Source organism: Sus scrofa, chromosome 12 (genome assembly GCF_000003025.6).
Source record: "Sus scrofa isolate TJ Tabasco breed Duroc chromosome 12, Sscrofa11.1, whole genome shotgun sequence".
NCBI lineage: Eukaryota > Metazoa > Chordata > Mammalia > Artiodactyla > Suidae > Sus > Sus scrofa.
Window position 1 is genome coordinate 4,682,587 of NC_010454.4, and position 23,284 is coordinate 4,705,870.

The 23,284-nt window shown below is 57.1% G+C and overlaps 1 protein-coding gene across 3 annotated transcripts in view; it reads right to left on the reverse strand.

Moving 5' to 3' along the window:
- Window positions 1-23,284, reverse strand: part of MGAT5B (mannosyl (alpha-1,6-)-glycoprotein beta-1,6-N-acetyl-glucosaminyltransferase, isozyme B) — a 74,725-nt gene that overhangs the window by 27,213 nt on the left and 24,228 nt on the right. For all 3 annotated transcript variants that reach the window (XM_021066558.1, XM_021066557.1, XM_021066556.1), the window contains exons 4-9: window positions 20,957-21,072; window positions 20,108-20,181; window positions 19,026-19,196; window positions 18,098-18,262; window positions 17,060-17,229; window positions 916-1,047 (exon numbers count right to left, since the gene is read on the reverse strand). In XM_021066558.1, coding sequence (XP_020922217.1) covers window positions 916-1,047; window positions 17,060-17,229; window positions 18,098-18,262; window positions 19,026-19,196; window positions 20,108-20,181; window positions 20,957-21,072 — 828 coding nt within the window. The remainder of the gene's footprint in view (window positions 1-915; window positions 1,048-17,059; window positions 17,230-18,097; window positions 18,263-19,025; window positions 19,197-20,107; window positions 20,182-20,956; window positions 21,073-23,284) is intronic.

Sequence of the window (23,284 nt, forward strand, 5' to 3'; positions counted from 1 at the left end):
CCCCATCATGCCTCAGGGTCTCCTCTGCAAGTCTGGCCACTTCAGGGAGGGGGGCCTCCCGGCAGGGGTGGGGGGGCGGGGAGAGGGGCTATCCTCCCCTCAGGCCACTTTCAAAGGGCCAAAGTCCAGAACCATCCCCTCCACCTGGGCCACCCCGGGAGGGGGCACCTAAAGAAAACCACTGAGACTCCGACACCCCTGCAAGGAGGCACCCAGAGTCCTTGCCGGTGACCCAGAATTGTCACAGAGCGCTGAGATGGGCACTCCTTCCCGGGAGAAGAGGCAGGGGTGGGAAGAGGAGGCCAGGAGCGCGTAAGGAAAATGCGCATTAATAATAAAAGCAATAACGCAGCCTGTCCCTTCTTTTTTGCTAATAAAATCACGGGGGAGTCAATGGGACAAAAGCAATAAATAGCGGGGCTCTCTGTGCTGAATTAAGCCCGTTTCCTGCAGAGAGAAAGGAGCCGGGGTGGCATGGCAATGGCCTTCCTGTAGCCTGAGGGGGTGGGGTGGGGTGGAGGAGGGAGTGGGGAGGGGGCTGCTGGGTCCCCACACGCAGGGGTCACACCTGCAGGGTTACCTGCCCAGCTCTCCCGCTGGCCGTTCCTCTGCCCCTCCCTCCAGGTCGGCTCTGACCTCAACCCCCCCCTACCCCGCCAGCCTGCAGCAGGGGGGCCCTGGAGCACCCGGCTGTGGCTTATTAATTGTCATCAAGTCAGCCTTGGCCAGGAGGCAGAGCTGTCTGGGAAGGAAGCTGGCAGTGGGGGGGGGGGGGGCCTTCTCTCCACCACATCCCTCATCCCCCACCTTGGGGCCCAGCGGGCAGCGGCAGCCAGCCAGCCAGAGCCCGGGGGCACTGTGCACATTGTCGGGGGCTGCAACCCCACCCTCCCCCACCCCCTGTGGCCCTCTCACCGGTATTTCTTGAAGGACAGTCCCATGTGCTGCTTCATCTGCTGCAGGCCGTGGTAGTCGGTGTAGACGAGGTCGAAAGGCAGGGGCATGGTGAGCGGGCAGTTCCCCCGGCCTGGCGGCACCCCTAAGTTACTGAGAGAAGAGCCCTTCAGAGTCTGAGCCCGGAGAGGAACGCCCCCAGACAGCAGATGCCACCTTCCCAAGTGGCCTTGCACTGAGGGGACCTGGGGCCCACCTGGTTCCTACAGGCTGGATAAGCAAGGGGGACAGCGCTGTAAAGAAAAGTGAGGTCAGGGAGCAAACCCTGGGGGGCACTTGGAGAGGACGTAAATGGGGCAGCCGTGTACGGTTGTGGAAGTTCTCCACTGCACAAGAGACCCCAAATGAGGGACAAGTGGAGACCCGGGCCAGGCTGGCTTGCCAAGCTGCTACCTGCCAGAAGGAAGGGGAGCCTTCTGTCCACCTGCTCGGCCCTTCAGGGCTGTGTCCGCCCAAGGAGGGTGCCCTTCTCCAAGGTTCACTAAATGCTAAACGTCTGTGGTGTCCTCAGAGCAGGTGCAGCGTTTATTTGGAGCTGAAGGGTCCCCACTGTGTGCCCCAGAAGATAAGGTCCTGCTCCGCCGACTGGCTCCTAGCCCACAGAGATGCCCAGCCCTGACCCACAGGTGGGCCCTGCCCGCTGGCTCTCGTACTTGCAGGCTTTCATCTGAGACGGGGCTGCCTCTCGTGCCCCAGTGCTGAGCCTCTGCTCGTCTCACTGGAGCCTGAAGGACTTGGCCTCCTCCTCCACCCAGCCCACCTCCCTGGAGACAGGCTCAAAGCCCCCTGCCCGGCACCCACAGTGCGAACTTTGTCCTGGATGCCCCAGCCCACCATCCAGGAGCCCCTGCTGAGCCTGCCGACACACCCCCTTCAGAGATGATGAGGCTTTCAGATCAATGCCTCAGTGAGTCTGTACCGAGCGGCTGAGCCAGGTATGGAGGAGAGGAGAGTCAGCCCCCACCTCCCCTGCTTCCCTGATTCTTGGAGCCTTAGTCCAGATGCTAGGAGGCATTCACGAGACCCCCCAGTGAGCCCCTTCAGGGATCCACGTGGCCAAGAGCCAAGATGATCCATTCCCTGGGTCACGTCTTGGGCTCCTTGAGACAACTCAAGCCAGGTGGATAAGTACCACCTGGACATCTTTGCATTCACTCTCTCTCTCTCTCTTTTCTTTCTTTTTTTTTCTTTTTTTGTCGATTTTTTTTAGGGCTACACCGTGGCATATGGAAGTTCCCAGGATAGGGGTCCAAACGGAGCTGTAGCTGCCGGCCTACACCACAGCCACAGCAACACCAGATCTGAGCCTCGTCTTCGACCTGCACCACAGCTCACGGCAATGCCGGATCCTTAACCCACTGAGCAAGGCCAGGGATCAAACCTGCATCCTCATGGATGCTAGTCAGATTCGTTTCTGATGAGCCATGATGGGAACTCCTGGACGTCTTTGCATTCTCTTGCTCGTGCTCAGCAAGACACCAACGAGGCTCTGCACCCACTGTCCCCAGCAAATGCCCTCACTGGTGCCTTTTCAGCGGCTGATGATAACCTGATGACATGATGGACAAATGTCGGAAGGCAGATTGGGGTGACAGGGATCAAGGCATCAGGGGTTGGCCTGTGACTGCAGAGAAGGGCAGCAAGAGAGAAGGGACTTTCTCTGTGCCTGCACCCCACCAGCCAGTGCACCCCAGCCTCCCCCAGCTCCCCCCACACTGGCTCTCCAGTGTTAGAACCTTTGCTGCTAAATGGGGAGAGGGGAGTGGAAAAATCTTATAATCACAGTCTCTTCATTTCTTATCTCTAAACTTAAAAATGGCCAAGTGCCAACCCCCCCCACCCCCTGCCACCCCCACCCATCCAACCCCCCGATTCAACTCCCTCTTTCCAATGGGATGGCCACATGGGAGTCTCAAAACCAGGGCTTTTAAGGCAGGGCTTGCTTCTTCAGGGTTTTTGGGTGAAATACTCAGAAAGCAAAGGAGAATAAGCCCAGACCCCAGGGGTCTGGAGCCCTCCCAGGAAACAGCTCCCACAGCCTGGAGACTTCATGAACTACTGGGCGGTGTTTTAAGTGTTGAGCAGGTGTCGCATGCTACTCTGCAGGGTCCGTTTTCTTTCAAGCACGGGCTTTCTCTTACCCCCCCGCCCCCGCCAAAATAAACCTCCTCCAGTTGAGCTTCATTTTTGTCCTGGGCTAGAGAAGCTCTGAGTTTAGGACAGCCCCTGGTCCCCTTCCCCACTTGCCGCACTCAATTGAGAACCACAAATAGAAAAGACAAAGGGATGCTTCTTCTTGCAGAAGCAAGGAAGGGGGTGGCTGCTCCTCCCTCGTGGAATCTGGGTTTGGAAAAATTAAGACAATTCTGAAAATATAAACCGTAGGTGGGTCTAGTGGCTGCTACCTGTGCCAGTAACATGCTCGACTTTCCCACGCCGCCTCTCTGGCTGGTTTCCAGGCAACGCATTTTCCCTCTGGGCCTGGGGGGGGGTACCAGCAAAGTGGGGTGGAGGTGGAGGGCGCTTCCTTTGGTTACCCCAACCCGGACCACATCCCTGGCCCCAGCCCACCACCAGGGCCACTGAAAGGCCAGAGAAGCAAGTCACAGCCCGCTCCCGGGAGAGTGATTCCACATGGATGTTTTCGAGCCTGTGCCAACATCTGTACTGTCATGGCTACCATCCTACACAGGCACCATTCCACACGCTTCCAACGTATTAATGCATCCATTCCTTTCATCTGGGCAGCCACCCTATCAGATCCGATCCATTCCCATCCTGCTCCCCTCTTCAGAGTTTAGGAAACAGAGAGGTTTAGTAATTTACCCAGGATCACACAGCCAGGAAGGAAGGGAGGATTAGAACCCAGGCGGCGGGCTCAGAGCACCACCCCCCCCGCGCCGCCGCCTGCTCAGGTATCCTTCCTCCCCAGACTCACCAGGCATCAGACAGGACAGCGGTGGGTCGTTGGACCCCCCGTGACATCCTGAAATGGGAGCCCTGGGCTCCAGCAGAAATCAGACCCAGTCCCAGTTTCCTTAGGAACCCTGGAGGAATCATGAATCTCTAGGAATTTCATTTTTCTCATTAGCCAAAGACAAATAAAAATGCCTCGTCACAGAGTTCCTGGTAGGATGGAGTGAGGCAAGGGGCGCGAAAGGTCCACCTTCTGAATTTCCAAGTCTAGCAGCCCCACCCCCGCCCCTGCCACCCCCCTCCCTTAAGGCCCCGGTCATTTTCCAGCCAGAGTCTTGAGATGACCCGTCCTCTCTCTTCTGTCCCCCAGCAGTTTTCCCTGCTTGTTTTCTAGAGAGAACTTTCCGCAATGTAAACTTGGTCACCATCTGATCCTTTCCAGAGACTTCCTGCCTCCTGATCCTTAACTCAAACCTTGCCGCTTCCTCCAGGAAGCCTTCCGGGAGTGCCTGGGCAGAGAGAAACGCCCTTCTCCCTCAAGCCCTCGGCCCTGGCATCGCATTTCCCGCCCCTCCCACCGTCCCTCTGACTGTCCGGAGTCACCTCACCACTGGGCCCCCAGGGCAGGGCCAGGTGACCTTTGACGAAGCCCAGAGCTGGGACAGGATCTGACCCAGTAAGGATTATCTTGGCGCTCAGGAATGAATAAATAAGGCAAGGAACCGGGGAGGCCCCGGGAGAAGTGGTTTAAAGGTGGCAGATATGGTGAAGAAAAGCATCTGAGGGGCGAGGGGGTGGGTGAGTGAGGAGCCTCGCTGGACGCCAGTGGCCGCTGGGTCCCAGAAAGACACCGCGGCAGGAGGGAGTGGAAGAGAGACAAAGTGGCCCGGAGACAGCAGGTCCCCTTCCCAGGAGGAGTTATAAGAAGCCGCAGGGTCCCCCCACCCCTGCCCTAGAAAACAAAGATTTCCAATTTAAGGCGACTCCCCTGGGGCTAAGTGTCTGCTGCTTCCTCTTTACGCTTTTGTCACAAGGACCCTGTGCTCATCCCCAGGAGAGCAGAGGGGGTCGGCTGAGGGGAGACGGAGCTGGGGTTTTGTCACTTGTAATTTAAGTTCACTTTCATGGGCAATTTTACGCTACGTGGCTGGTTGGAGCAGGGACACATGCACTGAAAAACTCTGTCTCCTGACACCCTTGAGCCCAAGGTGCCCAGGGAGGCTGGGCTGTGCCATTCCGCCCTCCGTGCTGACTCCTCAAGAGGCCCCTGGCCAGAGGTGTTCCTAAATTCCAGTGTCCAGGTCCCTTCTCTCCAGACCCTCAGGACAGGGCTGTGTGGGGAGGGGCTCCCGGAGCCTCCCCACCCGCACCCCCTCAGCACTGGTGTGAAAAGCTGATGGGCAGTATCTCAGCCTGACGGGACGTAACCGCCCCGGCCCACCCCAAGGCTTGGAACGTGTCTGTGCAATGGCCAAACTGCGTGGTTGGAAAGAATTGCCAAATGTCCCCAGGCTGCAGTGTAGGTCGCAGACGCAGCTAAGATTTGGCATTAGCAGGCCAGCAGCTGTAGCTCTGACTAGGCTCCTAGCCTGGGAACTTCCATATGCTGCAGGTGCAGCCCTAAAAAAAAAAAAAAAAAAAAAAAAAAAAGCCACAACCAAAGAGTACACACCCACAGGGCCTCCCCAGAAGGACACGCCCAGCATTCTGCCTCCCAGAGGGACCCGTGTCCCCATCTTCTTCAGGCCCCCTGACCCACAACGTAGGATCTTGGCAAATAGCCAGAGCAGGGCTATTTGAGTCACTCTTTGCTGAAAGATCAAAAGGTCGGATGGGTAGATGGGACGAGGAGGGGAGGGGAAAGTACATTCTATCCCCAACAGAAAAAAACAACACCAGGGGTTCCTGTCGTGGCTCAGTGGTTAACGAATCCACCTAGGAACCATGAAGTTGAAGGTTCAATCCCTGGCCTCGATCAGTGGGTTAAGGATCCAACGTTGCCGTGAGCTGTGGTGTAGGTCACAGACGCGGCTCAGATCCTGTGTTGCTGTGGCTCTGGCAAAGGCCGGTGGCTACAGCTCCAATTAGACCCCTAGCCTGGGAACCTCCACATGCCTCAGGTGTGGCCCTAAAGAGACAAAAAAAACCAAAAAAAACCAAAAAAACAAACAAAAAAAAAAAACCATCACCAAAACCCAGGAGTTCGCACTGTGGCTCAGCAGGTTAAGAAGATGACACAGTGTCTGTGAGGATGTGGGGTCCGATCCCTGGCCTTGCTCCATGGGTTAAGGACTCGGTGGTGCAGCAAGCTGCAGCGTAGGTCGCAGATGTGGCTCAGATCTGGGGTTGCTATGGCTGTAGCGGAGGCTGGCAGCTGTAGCTCCGATTCCTGGGAACTTCCATATGCCTCAGGTGCAGCCATAAAAAGGAAAAGGAAAAAAAGAAAAAAAACCCACAAAGCCTCTGCTGGGGCTCCAAATGCTGAATTCTGCACAGCGCAGAGCCTCCCTGGGCGTGCGCTCCAGCGTGAGCTTGCTGGGTGGCGTCACCCAGGCGGGGAATCGAGCTGGTGTCCCCTCCACTCCCAGTGCGTGGTGCCCAGACAAATCTAGGTCCCTTCAAGCTAAATATTCTCCGGTTTCCTTTCCCCCTGTGCCTTTGGTCTGTGGCTGGAAATCACCTCTCCAGGTAGTGCTCAGATTCTGGAGCAAACTAGCCTCTCCGTCTTCTCTGTGTGGGAAGGACCTGATTAAGAAGGATTCTTACAAAGCGCTCGGAGACTTGGGCTGCAGGTGCTGAGCGCACCCAGAGCTTCCCTCCGTCCATCTCATCCCTGGGCGCAGCTGGCTGGGCGGCCCAGGACCTTGGTCTCATCTGGGCAGCCTTGGACCCTGACCGGTGCCCATCTCCTGAGCGCTAGCCTGTCTCTCTCCCACGGCCCATCCCTGGAACGGGCTACTACCCCTTCCTCAGAGCACCCCGAACCTAAAGAAGACCCGGAGAGATAACTGGGCATCTCACGAGCTGCTGTGGAAGGCAGGTTAGAATCCTAACAAGGAGAGAATTCAATCCCCGCCCCCGCCCCCCCCCGCAGGGTTTTCTGCCTTTTCCCAGCCCGGCTGACCTTCCTGCCCTCAACACAAAGAGCCTTAAGATGCCAGCATGATGGGCCCACCCTCAGCTTCCAAAGACAGAGGAGGGTCAGGGGTCACAGCGAAAGAGAAGAGCCAGCTCCCCAGAGGAGTAAGGACTCAGAGGAAAGGGGATTCAAAGGAAAAGCAGATCAGAGCAGCGTCGGGCCACTCCTTGGCCAAAGCCCCAAGACGCTGAGGCTGGAAGGTTCTGAAAGGGAACCGGGTGGCCCGCACAGGGCCACCGCTTTCTTCCACAGCGTTAGCCTCCCAGTCAGCAAACGGGGGCTGAGAATAGGGCTCCCAGGCGGGCCGGATGGAACCACAGACCTGTTTCTGCAGCTCCCCGGGGGCTGCGGTGCTGCCGCGGGGGGAGGAGGGACAGGAACACGTGCCTTTGGCTGTTTGCTGCTTCTTCCTTGCAGCCAGGCCCCCATTTATATAACAAGTGCCTGCAAATGCTGAGCACGAACCAAGGCTGCTCCCGTCCGTGCCTTAAAGGAGGATGGCTCTCAGCCCGGGTGCGGGTGAGAAGCACCAGGGTCTGTTAGGGCTCCTGATGCCCAGGCGGGGCCCAGAGGTGCCACCCCTTCGCTGGGGGGTTGGGGGGATGGAGTGGGGGCTTCCATGGGGATGTTGGTGTTTCGGTTTCTGGGGGATTCTCACACCCGAGGGGCTCCCGCTGTTCTATCCAGTTCCACAAACCTTTGCAGAGACCCCCTCAGGTACAGGGCCTTGGAGGACAAAGACGGGCACAATTCTGCTCTCGGTGCCATGAGAACAGGCCCCAGGGGGGCATCTGGGTTAAAGGAGGTCTGGCCGTGAACGGGAGGCTGGGTGTGCTCCCGACTGGCCTGTAGGAAGGAGAATCCGACGCCCCAGAAAAGTTCTATTTCATGAGAGCCCTTTTCTTTCTTTCTTTCTTTCTTTCTTTCTTTCTTTCTTTCTTTCTTTCTTTTTTTTTGGTCTTTTGAGGGCCACACCCACGGCAGATGGAGGTTCCTAGGCTAGGGGTCAAATCGGAGCTACCGCTGCCGACCTACACCACAGCCACAGCAACGCCAGATCCAAGCCTCATCTGCGACCTACACCACAGCTCACGGCAACGCTGGATCCTTAACCTACTGAGCGAGGCCAGGGATCGAACCTGGGTCCTCGTGGTTCTTAGATTCGTTTCCACTGCGCCACGAGGGAACGCCCTCACCAGAGCCCTTATCTGATTTCAGAGAGTACTAGAGGGACCAGAGGGGAGGCTTGTACCTCCTGCGTTTCTGCTTCACTGGGAATCAGAGTCCCAGGCCAGCGCCGAGCCTGTTCTGAGCCCGGCACACAGTGGAGTGGTGGGGGCGGTGGGCGGGGAGGGGCACATCTGTCCCCAGGAAGCTGGTCTCACTGCCCTTCTCCTCTCCAGCCACCACTGGACAAGAGCTCCTCTCACTCAGGACCCCACCTCCCTTTACAAGAAGCCACTGGCTCCTGGGATTTGAAGGTGTGCTGATGCGTCCCTCCCTGCCCCACCCCCTGAGACAAATCCCACCTCCTTGCCCTTCCCCCCAAAGCCTTCAGTAGCCAGCCTGCCTCTTTATTTCTCCTCTGACACCCCCAGGCTCCCCCACCCTCCTGGGGTTGCATGGACCTTCCCTGAGATCCCGCGATTGCTTTGAAATGGCTCGGCCTTTGCAACCTCCCCGCCCCAACATGGACCAGGCTAGAGCTGGAAGAGTCGACCGGACCCCGCCACTGCATCCGCGAGGTCACGTTTATGGGCCAATGTCAAGACTCAGTCAGGGGCCTTGATGTGCAAGACACAGATTCCCACTCCTTTTCCTTAACCTCCCTTTCCCTGACTCTGCCAGCCTCCCACGCTTGGTGGCTCAGAGCAGCCTGGAGTGGGAGGGGCACAGATGAAGGGCAGGGACCGGCGAGGCTCTGGGCCCCCAGCAGCAGAGGTCCCCACCTTCCCAGACGAGCGGCTGTAATGAATGTGCTTCTGCTACACAGATGCCTCCCTGGACCCAAGGAGGAAGATGGAAAAGGGAGAGAGAGGGATGCGGTGTTTAGTGTAAGTTAGTCGTTTGCCTCTCCTGGGAATGGGGCGGGGGGGAGAACCACCAGGTACGGGAGTCTGCTAAGTGCCACCCAGACGCCGGATGCAGCTCTTTCTTCCCTTGTTCTAATCTAACAACACAATATTTCAAGCATTCAGAAAGTTATAGGAAATAATACAATGATACAATGAATACACCTGTGCTCCCACTTCCCAGCCTTGTCAAGTCATAAGAGCTCGCCATATGTGGTTCAAATCTTTTTTCTTTTTGTTTTTTTGAAGGGATAACACATTATAAATCCAGGGCAGCCTTCGCGGCCATGTCCACTCGCCTACACCTCCCGCCCCCTCCGCCTCTCTCCCAGCAGATGCTCGACCCTCCTACATCACAGATACAAGGAAAAGCACAGATGGGACAGCCCCAGCCGCCTGCCCCCATCCCTGCAGCCCCTCAGCACCCCCACCACATCCTGCCCTCTCCCCTTCCTCCGGGGGGCCACCCTCTGGGGCCCGCCGAGCACGTTATGGTCTGCCTTCCATATCTTCAGCTGTTCCCCTGCCTGGTGCCTTCGCACCTGCATTTAAACATGCAGACAGCTCTCCCATCTTGAGAAATAAACAAGCGTTCCTTCTGTTACGGGGTGCATTGTGTGTCCCCCAAAGATGCCCGGGTCCTAACCCCCGGCATCTGGGATGTGACTCCTTTGGAAATGGCCTTTGCAGGTGGTCAAGTTAAGATGAGGCCATGAAGGCAGGTGCCGGTCCAGTAGGACAGGGTCCTCCTGAGGAGGAGAAATCTGGACTCAGAAACAGACCCACCAGAGAAAGACGACATGAAGGCACCAGGAGGAGTCGGCATCCACGCGCTCAGGGATGGGCTGAGGCTCCAGGAATCCGGGAGCGAGCATGGAAGATTCTCCCATCAGCCTCGGCAGCATCAACCCTGAGACACCTTTTTTTTTTTTTTTTTCCTTTTTGGTCACACCTGTGGCACATGGAGGTTCCCAGGCTAGGGGTCAAATTGGAGCTACAGCTGTTGGCCTACACCACGGCCATAGCAACGCTGGATCAGAATCTCGTCTGCAACCTACACCACAGCTCACGGCCACGCCGGATGCTTAATCCAGGGAGTGAGGCCAGGGATTGAACCCGCAACTTCATGGTTCCTCGTCAGACTCATTTCCGCTGCACCACGATGGGAACTCCAACGCTGAGATACACTGATTTCAGACAGCTGGCCTCCAGAACCGGGAGACGGGGCTCCAGTTTTCAGAGCTGCATTTCCAGCAGCCCCAGGACCCTCACGCACTGTTGAGAATTCCACCGTCCCCCAATCCCTACTCCCTCCCCCCTCCTCCCTCTCACAGCCGAGCTCCTCAAAGAACAGCCCAACTCACAGCTGGTTCCTCACCACCCCTCATCCCACGACCCACACATCTCTGGCTTTTGCCCCACAACTCAACCCAGATGGCTCCTCCTAGGATCAGCAAGGACTTCCACGTGGCGCAATGCTTGGCACATCCTTCAGTCTCCTTTGGTCTTTGGATGAGACTGTGACACCCCTGGCCGCCCCCTCCTTCTAGAAGCATCTTCTCTGCGGGTGCCCACGCCTTCTCTGTCCCTCCGCCAGCACCTCTTTGCCCAAGAAGCCTTTAAACATTGCCTTGCCTGAGGCTCCACCCTCAAGCCTTTTGCCCTAGCACTTGGCACTTTTGTTCAAGTCTATGTCTGGCTTACCGTCACCACTGAGACACCATCGCCACTCTGAGCCCCGGGGCCCACCCCTCCGCTGTCTCCACGTGGGCACCTCTCATTCAACGTGTCTAAACTCACATTCAAGGTCTTCCTCGTGGGGTCCCCAAGCCCAGTGTTCTCCTCTCCTCTCCCCTCCTGCGCAGAGAATGGCAGCACCCCGGGCCCCCCAGCTGCCTTGAGCTGGCTCGTTGTCGTTCAGCCTGACTCGGGCGCGTGTGGGGCAGTCACAGCGAGATCGTATTGGGTTCAAACCCGGAGGTCTGCCTGGACTGGCTCCTCAGAGGGTTTACTGGACATGCCTTGGTCAAGCCGGGCAGAGCACAAGGGACAAGGCCGTGGTCCCTGCCATCCTCGTTCCCCGGGGCCCCTCCCGGTATTTCCCTTGCACAAACGAAAAGGCTGGAAGGCCAACTTCCACCAGGGCCGGTGCTGGACAGCCAAGAGTTTCCCCTCCTCGTCTCCCTTACTTGAACATTCTCCTCTCGAGCTTTCATCATTTGCCAGTTCAGTCAACTAATTTTCTACTAAACCCAATTTCACTCTTGGAGGGAGGAAGAGTTCGGTAATTTTTCCTCGTGCCACGTGCTATTAATGATGCTTGGGATCATGCGAATAAGACGGATGAGCACAGCCGACTCTGGGCAGGTGGGAAGGGAACAGCTTGGCTTTAAAATGCCCGCCGTGGACCCGGGCACCCGAGGAGACACCTGAGATGCTGCCAACTCGGGGGCTTCCTCTCTCCTTCCCTCCAGGCACGCAAGGCCGCGGGCGGGTCGGTCAGCCGTCCCGCGCTGCCGGCTTATCACAGAGCCCATTGTTCTCGAACGCCCCCCGCTCTCGCCCCGGACACATCTTGCAGCAGCAAAGCCAGATGTGGATTCTGCACTCTACTCCAAACCCGCACATCACGCCAGTGAGCTGGTTAATGAAACCACAATACGAGAAGCAGAGAAAAGCGGCTCGTGTGTCCAGCCTCGTTGTCGAGTCAGTGGCCGAGACATCTGCCGTGAACATCTGTGAATAAGCTACAAGTGTACAGGCAGCGTCTTGGTCCTGTCCAGCACTAGGAGACAAAACAATTCTGTTTGGAGTTTCCGGGAGACTCACTGGGTTAAGGATCCAGCATTGTCACTGCTGCAGCTCAGGACGCCACTTTGGCACAGGTTCAATCCCAGGCTCAGGAACTTCTGCAGGCCATAGGCACAGCCAAGAAATATATGCACATACACTTCTTTTTTTTTTTTTTTTTTTTTTTTATCTTTTTGCCATTTCTTGGACTGCTCCTGCGGCACATGGAGGTTCCCAGGCTAGGGGTCCAATCGGAGCTGTAGCCACCGGCCTATGCCAGAGCCACAGCAACGCAGGATCCGAGCCGCGTCTGCAACCTACATCACAGCTCACGGCAACGCCGGATTGCTAACCCACTGAGCAAGGGCAGGGACCGAACCCGCAACCTCATGGTTCCTAGTCGGATTCGTTAACCACTGCGCCACGACGGGAACTCCTACATACACTTCTGTTGTTTAAACCCCCCCAGGCTGTGGTACTAAGTTATAGCAACTCTAGCAAACTAAATCACACTTTCGTTTCAGTCTCCACTCAGGGAAGAGCCTGCAAACAGGCATCGTCGGGGTGGTCCCGGCAGAGAATGAGTTTGAGTTTTATTTCGTTTTTCTCTTCTGTGGCCGCCTCTCGGCATACGGAGGTTCCCAGGCCAGTGTAGGCTGCAGCTGCCGGCCCGCACCACAGCCACAGCAATGCAGGATCCAAGCCACATCTGTGATGACACCACAGCTCACGGCAATGCCAGATCCTTAACCCACTGAGCGAGGCCTGGGATCGAACCCACAACCTCACGGATATAGTTGGGTTTGTTACCGCTAAGCCACGATGGGAACTCTCTAACATCGGTGTTTCTGAGCGTGCAAATGCAGGCATCTTTTTCTAAGTCCTCTAGGGCGTGAGCCCCACCGAGGCCCTGACCCCGCTCCTGCACAGAGTACAGTGTCCCAACCCCCAGTTATCCTGCTACCCACACTGGGGGCACCGGGGCGGGGGTGGGAGTCACAGCCTCAACCTGCCTACTTCCCCACCCTCCCTGCTCAGCAGGTCATCGATCACCTGGGGGGGGGCTTGAAATCTTGATACCCGCCCCCCCCAGGCCTTTTAAATCAGAGATGCCGAGAGTGGCGCCCAAAGGTCAGTGTGTTTCTAAGGCAGTTGGGCTCCTGCCAGGGTTAAGAATTCCCACCTAAACGAATTCCAACAGAGCAGATGCTGTTAATTTTGTAGACATAACTGTATTATGTCTCCTGGGGAAGGTGGTTTTCTTTTTTCATCATTTTTATTATTTTCATTGTTTTCCATTGTACCTGGTAACGGATTTAGAAAGAGCCTTCCCGAGACTGTTCCCTGGGGTGGCTGAGCTGTTTATACAATTGTGCCCAGTCGGAGCAAGAGCTTCCGCTCACACCTGCACCCCCCCAGGGAACCAAGGGCAGAGCCACCCGAGCACAGCCCCGGGCCTGCCTGTTTAACAAACGGCAAGTCCTGCTTCTGGGAATTTCAGATCCACACAGCTTGGCAGGAAGTGATGCACTGGTGGGACGATACGGGTTCTGTATAGGGGGTGTGCACACGTGTGCATGGGGGTGTGCCTGTGAGCATACGTGTGCACAAGAGTGCCACGGGCTGCATGTCAGAGGTACATGCATGTTCACGTGCAAGAGTGTGCATTTGCCTGTGTGTGGAGGCAGGCACCTGCTTGCAGGGACGTGCGTGAGTGGGCATGTGTGGGGTGTGCACATTTACAAGGCTGTGCAAGGGTGGTTGTGCACAGGAGCATGCGTGCATGCATGTGGGGGCATGTTTGTAGTGGAAGAAATGGCAGCAGGAGCATATTTCACATCCTGGTGCTTTGCACCAGGGCCGCGCTTTCACGGCGCCCGAGGGCCAGGACCCCTGTCATCATGGCTCTAGCCCTGTGATGGCCACAGGCTCAGCTCCAGCCAGGCCCAACAAGTAGCCAGTGGAGGAGGAAGCTCTCTGGGCAGGGAAAGACTCGGGGTCAAGGTTGAAGGAGGAGACACCTGAGCATGGGCTGAAGCAGAACAACTGAGTTAAGTTCCTGGCTCCCGGGAAGACTTGTCAAACACCTGTTCTCTCCGAGAAGGACAAGGGCGGTTCTCTAAGTGTGATGCGGGGCCGTCACAAATGCATGGGAGCCTTCTCACTCCCTGAGGGAGCAGTAAAGAAAGGAAGTTCTCACCTCCCTGTCCCCAGAAGATACACAGTCAGAAGGGAGGGATCGAGCTGTTTGATAAAAGTGAACTCATCCAACCTCGAGGGGGAGCCAGGTGTCAGTGGCGTGGATACAAGGAGTCTCCATGCTGCCAGGGGACTTGCATGTGGCATGAAGGCTCTGGACAGTCCCCGCCCCCAGGATTCTTCCCACAGCATCTTGGGGTCTCTGGTGATCCAGGGGACAAGGGCCCCCAGACCCTTGCCTGCTTCTCTGCTGAGGCAGGTCTGGCTTCCCACGCCAACGGCTGTGCCACCTTAGTTGCCTAAGACCTCTGGCTTCCCACACCTCAGCTCCTGTATCTCATCCTCCCTCCTCTCCCCGCCCCACCTGACTTGCCCGTAGGAAGCTTTGAGGCCAGAGGGAGATGCTTCTTTTCATTACTTGCAAATGTTAGCAGCCTCTGCGGTATTCTGCTCCACAGACAGTGTGGATGCATCTCCTGAGCTCCATGCAGAGGGAGCAGGGGTGTGCCCAGGGCAGTGAGCAGTCATGTGTGCTGGTGGGCAGCGGGAGGGCACACCCAGCTCTGGAGCAGCCCGCACAATGGGAACAGCTTGTCTGACAACAAAATGCCACAAGGCAAGAGCCAGCGCGAGGGACCTGCTGCTGCCCTCTCCCAGGGCTGGGTAGCTCAGCTGACGGTTCAGCACCAGCACCCGGGGACAGCTCCCAGCCTAGCTTCTTCCCACGCAGGTGGGGCAGAGATGCTATATCAGGTGGCACCTCCTCCCCCAGAAGCTGCGGCTCCCCACCTGGGAGGTGCATCCCACTGCTGCCACAACCATGCAGCCCCTTTGTCTGTCCCTGTGCCCTTCTTTCCCTTCAAAGTAGACCCTCTTCCATAGCCACGCTTACATGTGCCACTCCTGAGAACACGAAGCCTACTGGAGACGAGCACAGCAACATAAAAGGATGACTCCAGTGGGGTGAATTCCAAGCCACAGGGATGAAAACCTTCAAACAAACAGGCCCTTTAGCAGCCTCACCGCACAACCCAGTCTCAGCCCCCTTCTCCCCCTGCTCGCTCTCCAATGGAGGTCACGAGAAGTGCCACCTGAGTCACACTGGCAGACGTCAGGTTCCAGGGGGAAACTGCAAAGATGGAATAGCTGCCCAAGCCCAGGGCCCTGTTGACCTAGGATTGTCGATGGCTCTGTCCCCATCAGCATCCTCTCCTCTGCGACACCCCCGTGCTATAGAGCGTCAGCATTTGTGGTCAGGAAAAATGATCGGGAAAAGACAGAAACACCTAGAACCAGCAGACCAACAAGAGAGTGGGAGGACTCTGGCCAGGAATCCCATTTTAGCTTAAAAACTACCTGAAAGCAAGTTAATGGGCTGAGGAGGAAAAGTCAATTTGCAGACAAACAGCTCAGGGGCCTTCCTTAGTTACGCCCGGGTACAAAGTCAGAAAATCTCATCCCAGTGCCAAGAAAAGGAATAGAAATTTACCAGGCAAAGTCCCAAGCCATTAAAAAAATTTTTTTGATTCATTTGATTGCATGAAGAATTAAAACCTCTTCCTAAAACGAAACAAAACAAAACAAAAACAAAAAACCTTGGCGTTCCCATTGTGGCTCGGCAGTAACAAACCCGCTCGTATCCATGAGGATGCACGTTTGCCCCCGGGCCTCACTCAGTGGGTGAAAGGGTCCGGCGTTGCCTCGAACTGCGAAGAAAGTCATAGACGTGGCTCAGATTCTGCATGGATTCGACCCCCTGCCTGGGAACTTCCGTATGCCATGGGTGCACCCCTAAAAAGACAAACAAATGAAAAACCTCCGTCTCTACCCGAGGGAAACTCTGACTCTACCAAGTGACATGCACAAAAATGTCCACCATGGCATCGTGCAAAATAACTTGTAAAATCAGGAAAAACTCCCCATAAATAGGGAAAATTGAGAAATAGTGACGGTACATTCACACAAAGGAATATTATACAGCAGAGAACATGAAGGCAGTGGAGCTACAGGCAACCACACGGAGGGATCTTTAAAACCTAATCATGGGTGAAGAAAGCCGGTCTTGAAAGCTACAGAGAACAGACGCCACTTTTACAAACTCAAACCCAACCAAAGCAAACTAAGCCATATAGTGCTCATTGATACACGGATTTGTATTTTTTAAAAAACTAATTTTTTTTTAAAGCAAAGGAATGATAAACACAAAATCCAAGTTCCAGGTTTCCTCCAGGGGTGGGGGGGGGAGACAGAGGGATCCCCAGGCCAACACAGAGCCCCAATAATGTTCTCATTCTAAAGCTGGAAGGCGGAATCCCTTCTTGTGCTTCATGACACATATGGTACATATATTTTTGTATGTATCAAATACCACCTCATAAATACTAATTAATAAAAGAATAAAAATCTTCTGTATGTTGACATCCCATGGATTTAGTGGTTAGAATAAACCTAATCATAATTGCACGCACACAGCCCCACCTCCTCTAATCTCCAGTCTCCCACCTCCAAGAGCGTCAGAGGGATGCTAGAAAGGCAAGCACGGGAGCGGGGGGCATCGCTGCCCCACCTCACCACCTCCCAGGTCCTCCTGGCCCCCAACACCCCCTCCCAGATTGGCCCAGGAAGGAGCCCAGTTCCAGAAGAGGACCCCTAGGCTACACCAAGCCCCACCAGGACGGCAGGTGGAGGGGACCCCACCTAAATGACGTGGCTCAGTTGCATAAGCCAGTATCTGTCAGCCCCTGAGCACAACTCTAGGGCCCCATCGTCCCTGAGATGGAGAAGAGAGAATGGGGCCCTGTTTGAACAGCATGACACAAATACACCCCCTTGGTGCATCCTCAAAATGACTAGGCATCAGCATTGAGGAGGCAGGCTGAGCAGGTGGAGGCAGAAAGCAGGAGCGTACCCCTGTGCCACAGCAGCACAGTGGAGACAGGGCTCCTGGGGGAGGGCGCCCCTTCCTCTCCTCCCCTCCCCCGGCACTCACCTCTGCAGCTCCTTCAGGGAGACTGTGATCCGCAGACCGTGTCCCAGGACATAGAGGGCAGCCAGGATGTCTGCCCACTGCACCATCTCTCCCAGAGGCCCGCCCTTCAGCACCCGCGGGCTGAACACGTCCCCAGACTCCTCCGTCAGGAAGCCGATGTGGACGAGAATCTGGGGGCGGGGGGCACAGAGGGTCAGCCCGGAGGAGCAGCAGCCCGTGGCCCTGCCACCCCCCCAGGGAGAACCGGCCAGCAGAAGACCTGCCTCCAGGCTGTGCCCCAGAAGGCGCCTTCCGGCACCAGAGCACAGAGGAGGGACCAAGAGGCAGAGGGACCTCGCTGGACGCGGGTGAATGACAGTCACACCCTGTCCTCTAGGCACTTAAGGTCCAGATGGAAGAGGCGGACAGGAAACACAGATGAGAGACAATTTCATGAAATGATAAGGACTGCAAGAAATAAACAGGGTGATGAGAGAGGCAGGGAAATATTTATTGCACAGATGGATGGATAGATGGACAGACGGATGGACGAACCAGTGAGCAAAGGAAACTCCCCCAAAAGACTACATTGTTCCCAACGTTCTAGGCAAATGCTGCAATTTTTTCGCCTGATGGGAACAAGGTGTCTACAGAACGCAGGACTCCTAAGGGGGAGAGGGGTGTCCTTCTGCCCCCAACTTGAAACCACATCCTGACTCTGCCTTCCCTGCTCCCGGCTCGAATGCAAATAAATTCTTTTTTTTTTTTTTGGCCGCCCCCCAGCATTTGGAGTTCCCGGGCCAGGGATCAGATCTGAGCCACAGTTGCGACTTACACCGCAGCTATGGCAGCAGGATCCTTTAACCCACTGTGCTGGGCTAGGGATCGAACCTAGGTCCCGGCGTTGCAGAGACACCACTGATCCCGCTGCGCCACAGCGGGAACTCCTCAAATAAATTCAATAAAACTTTGCAAAGGATACACTTAGCGTCTACTTAGAAGCCGGAGGCCCTGAGCTCCCTTCCTGAGCTCCTCGAATGCATAGAGAGGACAACGTACCTGCTTCTGGTCCCTCTGGACATCCCCCAGCTTCCGCGCCAGGCGCTGGGCAGCCAGTGCCCACTGGACTGTGAGACGCTTGGTACGTTTCTTCATAAAGATTAGAGACTCCTTCCCGCTGCCCATCAGCTCCAGGAGGTGAGACAGATTGCTCCGGAACACTGCCTGGAGGCGGGGGGCAGACAGTTCTCTAACCCTCCCGCCAGCAGCCACACCACCATCACCCGCTGCCCTGGGCACGGGAGCTGGCACCTTCCCCATGAGGCTGGGCCTGGTCTAGCTTCTCCCACACTTTCTAGGAGGCCCCCCAGCCTCCACAGGTGGGGGGCCCTGCTCTCACCGCCCCCCAACACATACTCCCTGGCCACACTGGTCTGTCCCAGCCCAGCGCTAATCAGCCACCGGCCGTCCTTTGGGAGACCGTTGGCTCTGACCCAGGGCCCCAGCTGCGACAAGGAGGCGGTGAGGTGTGGTCGCAGCTGGGGCTCCAAGGGCAGGGAAGCCAGGCCGTCCCCAGCGGAGCCGAGTAACCATGTTCCTTGAAGAAGTTAACGCAGCTCTTCTGACCTCAGAGCCGCCACCTATTAAGGACAATTGCGTAAGAGCTGCCGGGAGAGTTAAGCACAAATACAGTGACCAGCACACGGGAAGCCCTCGCTGAGTGACAGCTATTATTACTATTATTCCAGTCCATTAATGGGGCGCCTCTAGGGCCCCTGCCTGCCCCTCAAGCAGGCTCAGCGTCGCAGCATCCCCCAGGAGCTGGGACGGGCAGCAGCAGGCTGGCAGGCTGGCAGGCTGGGACTGCCCACCCACCAGGCACAGCTGGCTGGCTTCGTCTTTCGGGGGACGTGGGGTTCCCCCTGCTGTTTCCCAAGCGCGACCTGTCCCCCAGCCCCCTGCCGGCTCACCCACCTCCCACGCCTACCTGGACTTTGGGGAGGGGCTTGGATGCCCTCGGGGCGGCCGTCTGGTTCCTCCAGGGCAGCGGGGGGCAAAACCACTCGACCTCACTGAGGTAGATGAGGAAGGAGCATTCGGTGCCGTCGACCCCGAAGAAGGCGTAGCAGGGGTCCGAGGTCCAGCGCGCACGCATCCACTGTGGACAGGGCCAGCCTGGGCCAGGGAGCCAGCGCCAGCTCCCCATGCGCCCTCAGTGAGTCCCCTGCATGCTGTGTCCCTGGGGATCCCAAGGTCCCCCTAGGACAGGCCTCTGGGGCCCACCCTAAAGTTGCAGCAGGGCCAGAAGCAGAGAAGAGAGACTGGACCAGGGCCCAGCCCAGTGTCCTGGCCGCGTAGAATCTCAGGGAAGGCCAGGCGGGACCACCCTCCCCAGGCCCTGAGGGAACGAGGCTGGTGAGAGGACACATGGGGGCGAAGCTCCAGGGCAAACAGTGACCGCACAGCAGCTCAGGGCCTGGCTGGTTCACCCTCTTCCTTCGTTCCCCACCCCGTATCCAAGGGCAGGGCTCAGCTGAAGCCAAGGTCAGGGAGCATCTCCCAGGGGGCAAGGGCAGGACCCATCGGCAATGACGCCCACATGGTCCCCAAGGAAAGGGTGCTCAGAACGAGGGAGGGGCTGGCTTTCAGGTTTGTGCACTGGCTCCCTGGCCAGACGGACAGATGGACAGACTTCCTGCAGCCAGAGATAGGGGGAGGGGCGGGGGGGATGGGGGAGCAGGAAGTCCACTCCTGTCTGAAGCTGTGGGGAATCAGGCTGCTGATGGCACATGCACACTGTAAGAAAGTCCTAGAAACCCTGCAATATGACTCATCCTGGGGAATTTGGGTCGGTGGGCCAGGCAGGTGGCCCAATAAAGTGGTTGCCCTGAGGGTGGCCCCTGCCAGTTCATGCCAGGGTCAGGGTCCGGCGGCCGGGCAGAGAGGCCTTGCTGGTGGCTGTCCCTGCCAGGAGCACCCCAGAGCTGGCCTGAGGCACAGCCCCCAAGGGCTCAGGAGATGCCCCCTCCCCCGGGTCACCCCGCCTCCAGCCTCAGTCCCGGGCCTCACCTCCACCTTCCCTGAGCAGTCAGGGAACTTGGGGTCACTGGGCGCCTCACACTGGTCCCGTCGGCCTTCAGACACTGCAGGGAGAGAAGGACAACTTGCTGCAGACCCGGGTCCGGGGGGAGCCCAGCCGAGAACGTGTGAGGGGCGGGCTGCCCTGGGTGGGAGGGGGCGGCACAGGAGCACACACGGCCCTGGGCCTGAGTTTTCCCCACTGAAAAGCCAGCGCTCCCTGGGCCTGGGTTGCCCCCTCTGCCACCACTCCTGCCCCTCCTTAGGGGATTCTGAACCAGCGAGGGGCTGGCCTGAATGGCTGTGGATCACCTGCCTGGATGGGCAGACCCCAAACACCCTCCCGAATGTACCCCTGACTGCTTTAGGGGGGCAGAGTAGGGTCTCCCAGCCTGCTCCGCCTCCCTTCGAGAGGAATGGAGGGAGTTCCCGTGTGGCTCAGCAGGTTAAGAACCTGACTAGTATCCCTGAGGACTGTGGGTTCAATCCCTGGCCCTGCTCAGTGGGTTAAGGATCCAGCATTGCCGTGAGCTGTGGTGTGGGTCGCAGACGTGGCTCAGATGGGGCATTGCTGTGGCCGTGGTGTAGGCCGGCAGCAGCAGCTCTGATTCAACCCCTAGCCTGGGAACCTCCATGTGCCGTGGGTATGGCCCTAAAAAGACAAAAAATAAAGAGGAATGGAGGGGGGGCCACGTGGGACTCCAGGGACCTCTGTCCTCAGGACAGGCTCGGGTGAACCCTGAGCACCCCACTGAGAGCCTGAAGAAATCGAGCCCCACCCCGGATGTCCCACCCTGTACTCTGGCCTCCTGGGGGTGGAGGGGCGCCCCCGGCTCCCACCCTTGCTGTGCAGAAGCAGGCTGTGGCGCAGGATCTGGTCCACCTTCACGGCAATGTCCGAGACGTTCTGGGCGATGGCCTGGATCCGCTCCATGAGGCCGGCCCCGGGGGGGAACCTAAGTGGGAGAAGCCAGGGTGAGCTGCCGTGACGGCCTTTCTGGGCCGGGGGGTGAGGGGCAGCCTGCCAGCCCAGGTAGCGGGACCGCAGGGCTCCCAACCCCAAATACCACCCTGCAGTGAACAGAAATGCAGCGACGGATAAAGTCAGGCCAGGAAATGGAGCTGCTGCCGCCCCAGGCCGGCCTGGAGGGGCTCACTCACCAGCAAGGCACACGTGGGACACACATGTGGGAAAACCCACATCTGCAGGTGCCAGGCGTGCCTGCACACATGTGTGAAGGGCATGGCCTGAGGCTGGCCCGGCAGAGGAATCCCATTCCACAACCCAGACAGAATCTGTCCACTGAGGCCCAGGTGACAGAGGCCCTTTTCCTGGGCACAGCCGGCAGCTCTGAGCCTGTGTCTCTATTTTCTCCCCGAGGGGCTGTATCTTGCCAAAATAAATTTCACCCCAAAGCAGCCCAGGGACTTGCCAATTCTTAAAGCTTGAGTAAATGATTGCTGGGTTTTCAAGAAGGAAGCCTTCCGGGATCTTTAACCAGTTTACCACCACAAACACCCCAGCCCTCCGCCCCGCCGTCGCTGCTCCTGCTGCCCTGGTTTGGGGAGAATTTATTTCCTGGCCTTGATGGCTCCTCCCTCTCAGGGAAGCCTCCCTGCCATCACACACAGGCTTTCGCTCATTGCAAAAACTCCTATTGAGACGGATACGATTCCGCGGGCACGTGGGGCTCCGAGCAAAGGCGCCTCTGGGGGCTCGTCTTCAGGAAGCTGCTGGCTTGTTCTGAACGTGAGAATTCCTCCTCCTTGGATCTGCACCCCCTCCCCCGGCTTCGCAGGCCCAGCTTAAGCTCCATTTATCCCTGTACAAGGAAGGACCGGGTCTTTACGGCCGCAGGTCATGAGAGGGATGTGAAGAGTGATTTTTTCCAACTTGGGCCCCTCTTGGGTCTGGAAACCCCCCTTCCCAACAAGGAAGACCCAGGGGTGCCCCTCCTTGGCCACCTGCTGCCCCCCACCCCGGCCACCCTCCCTCCCACCTTCCCTTTCTGTAAGGAGAGGAAGGGCGTGGCCCCGTCCACAGAGACAGGGGACCAGCGTGGAAGACGGCAGAGAGGGTGGGGACAAAAGGCAGAGGTGACAGGAACGGGGAGACGAGCCCTCCCCCCATACGCGTGCATACACAGCTGCACATGCGTCCACACATGTACACATGCCGTCCAGTCAACCTTCTCCAAACACCATGGAAAATGGCTTTGCCTTTTTCTTTTTTCTTTTTTTTTTTTTCTGCTTTTTAGAGCTGCACCTACTGCATATGGAAGTTCCCAGGCTAGGGGTCTACTGAGAGCCACAGCTGCCGGCCACAGCCACAGCCACAGCCACACGGGATCCAAGCTGTGTCCGCAAATTACACATCTCACAGCAATGCCAGATCTTTAACCCACTGAGCAAGACCAGGGATCAAACCCACATCCTTGTGGATATGAGTCAGATTCGTTTCCACTGAGCCACGACGGAAACTCTCTAGCTTTGCCTTTTATTCACTTCCTGCCGCTGCTGTAACTGAGGACCACAGACTGGGTGGCTTAAAACAACACAAGCTTAGTCTCTCACGCTTCTGGATACCAGGAGTTTGAAATCAAGGTGTCAGCAGGCTTGGTTCCTCCTGGAGGCTCCGAGGGAGCACCTGTCGCAGCTTCTGGGGGGGAACAGCCATCCTTAGCCTTCCTGGGCTGGTAGGTTCACCACTCCTACCATTCCTCCTACGTCACCCTTTTTTTTTTTTTCCTGGCCATGCCCATGGCACATGGACATTCCCAGGCAGGGAATGAACCCATGTCACAGCAATGACAATTCCAGATCTTTAACTGGCTGAGCCACCAGGGAACTCCCAAATTTCCTCCTCTTATAGGACACCCACCCGATCAGTGACCTCATCTTAATTTGATTACATCTGCCGAAACTCTATTTCCAAATAAGGTCATGGTCACAGACACAGGGGGTTAGAAGGTCAACACATCCCTCTGGAGGACACAGTTCAACCCTCAACCACCTTCTCTAAAATTACGAATAAAAATGAGCACATACATAGAAGCCGATGCTTGTGCCCAGAAAGTCCCCAAGCAGGAAGGAGCATCAGCTGTCTCCTAGGTCTTTAGATAGTCAAGGAATGCTGTCGGAAAGAGAATGGTCAGCTTGTCTCCAACC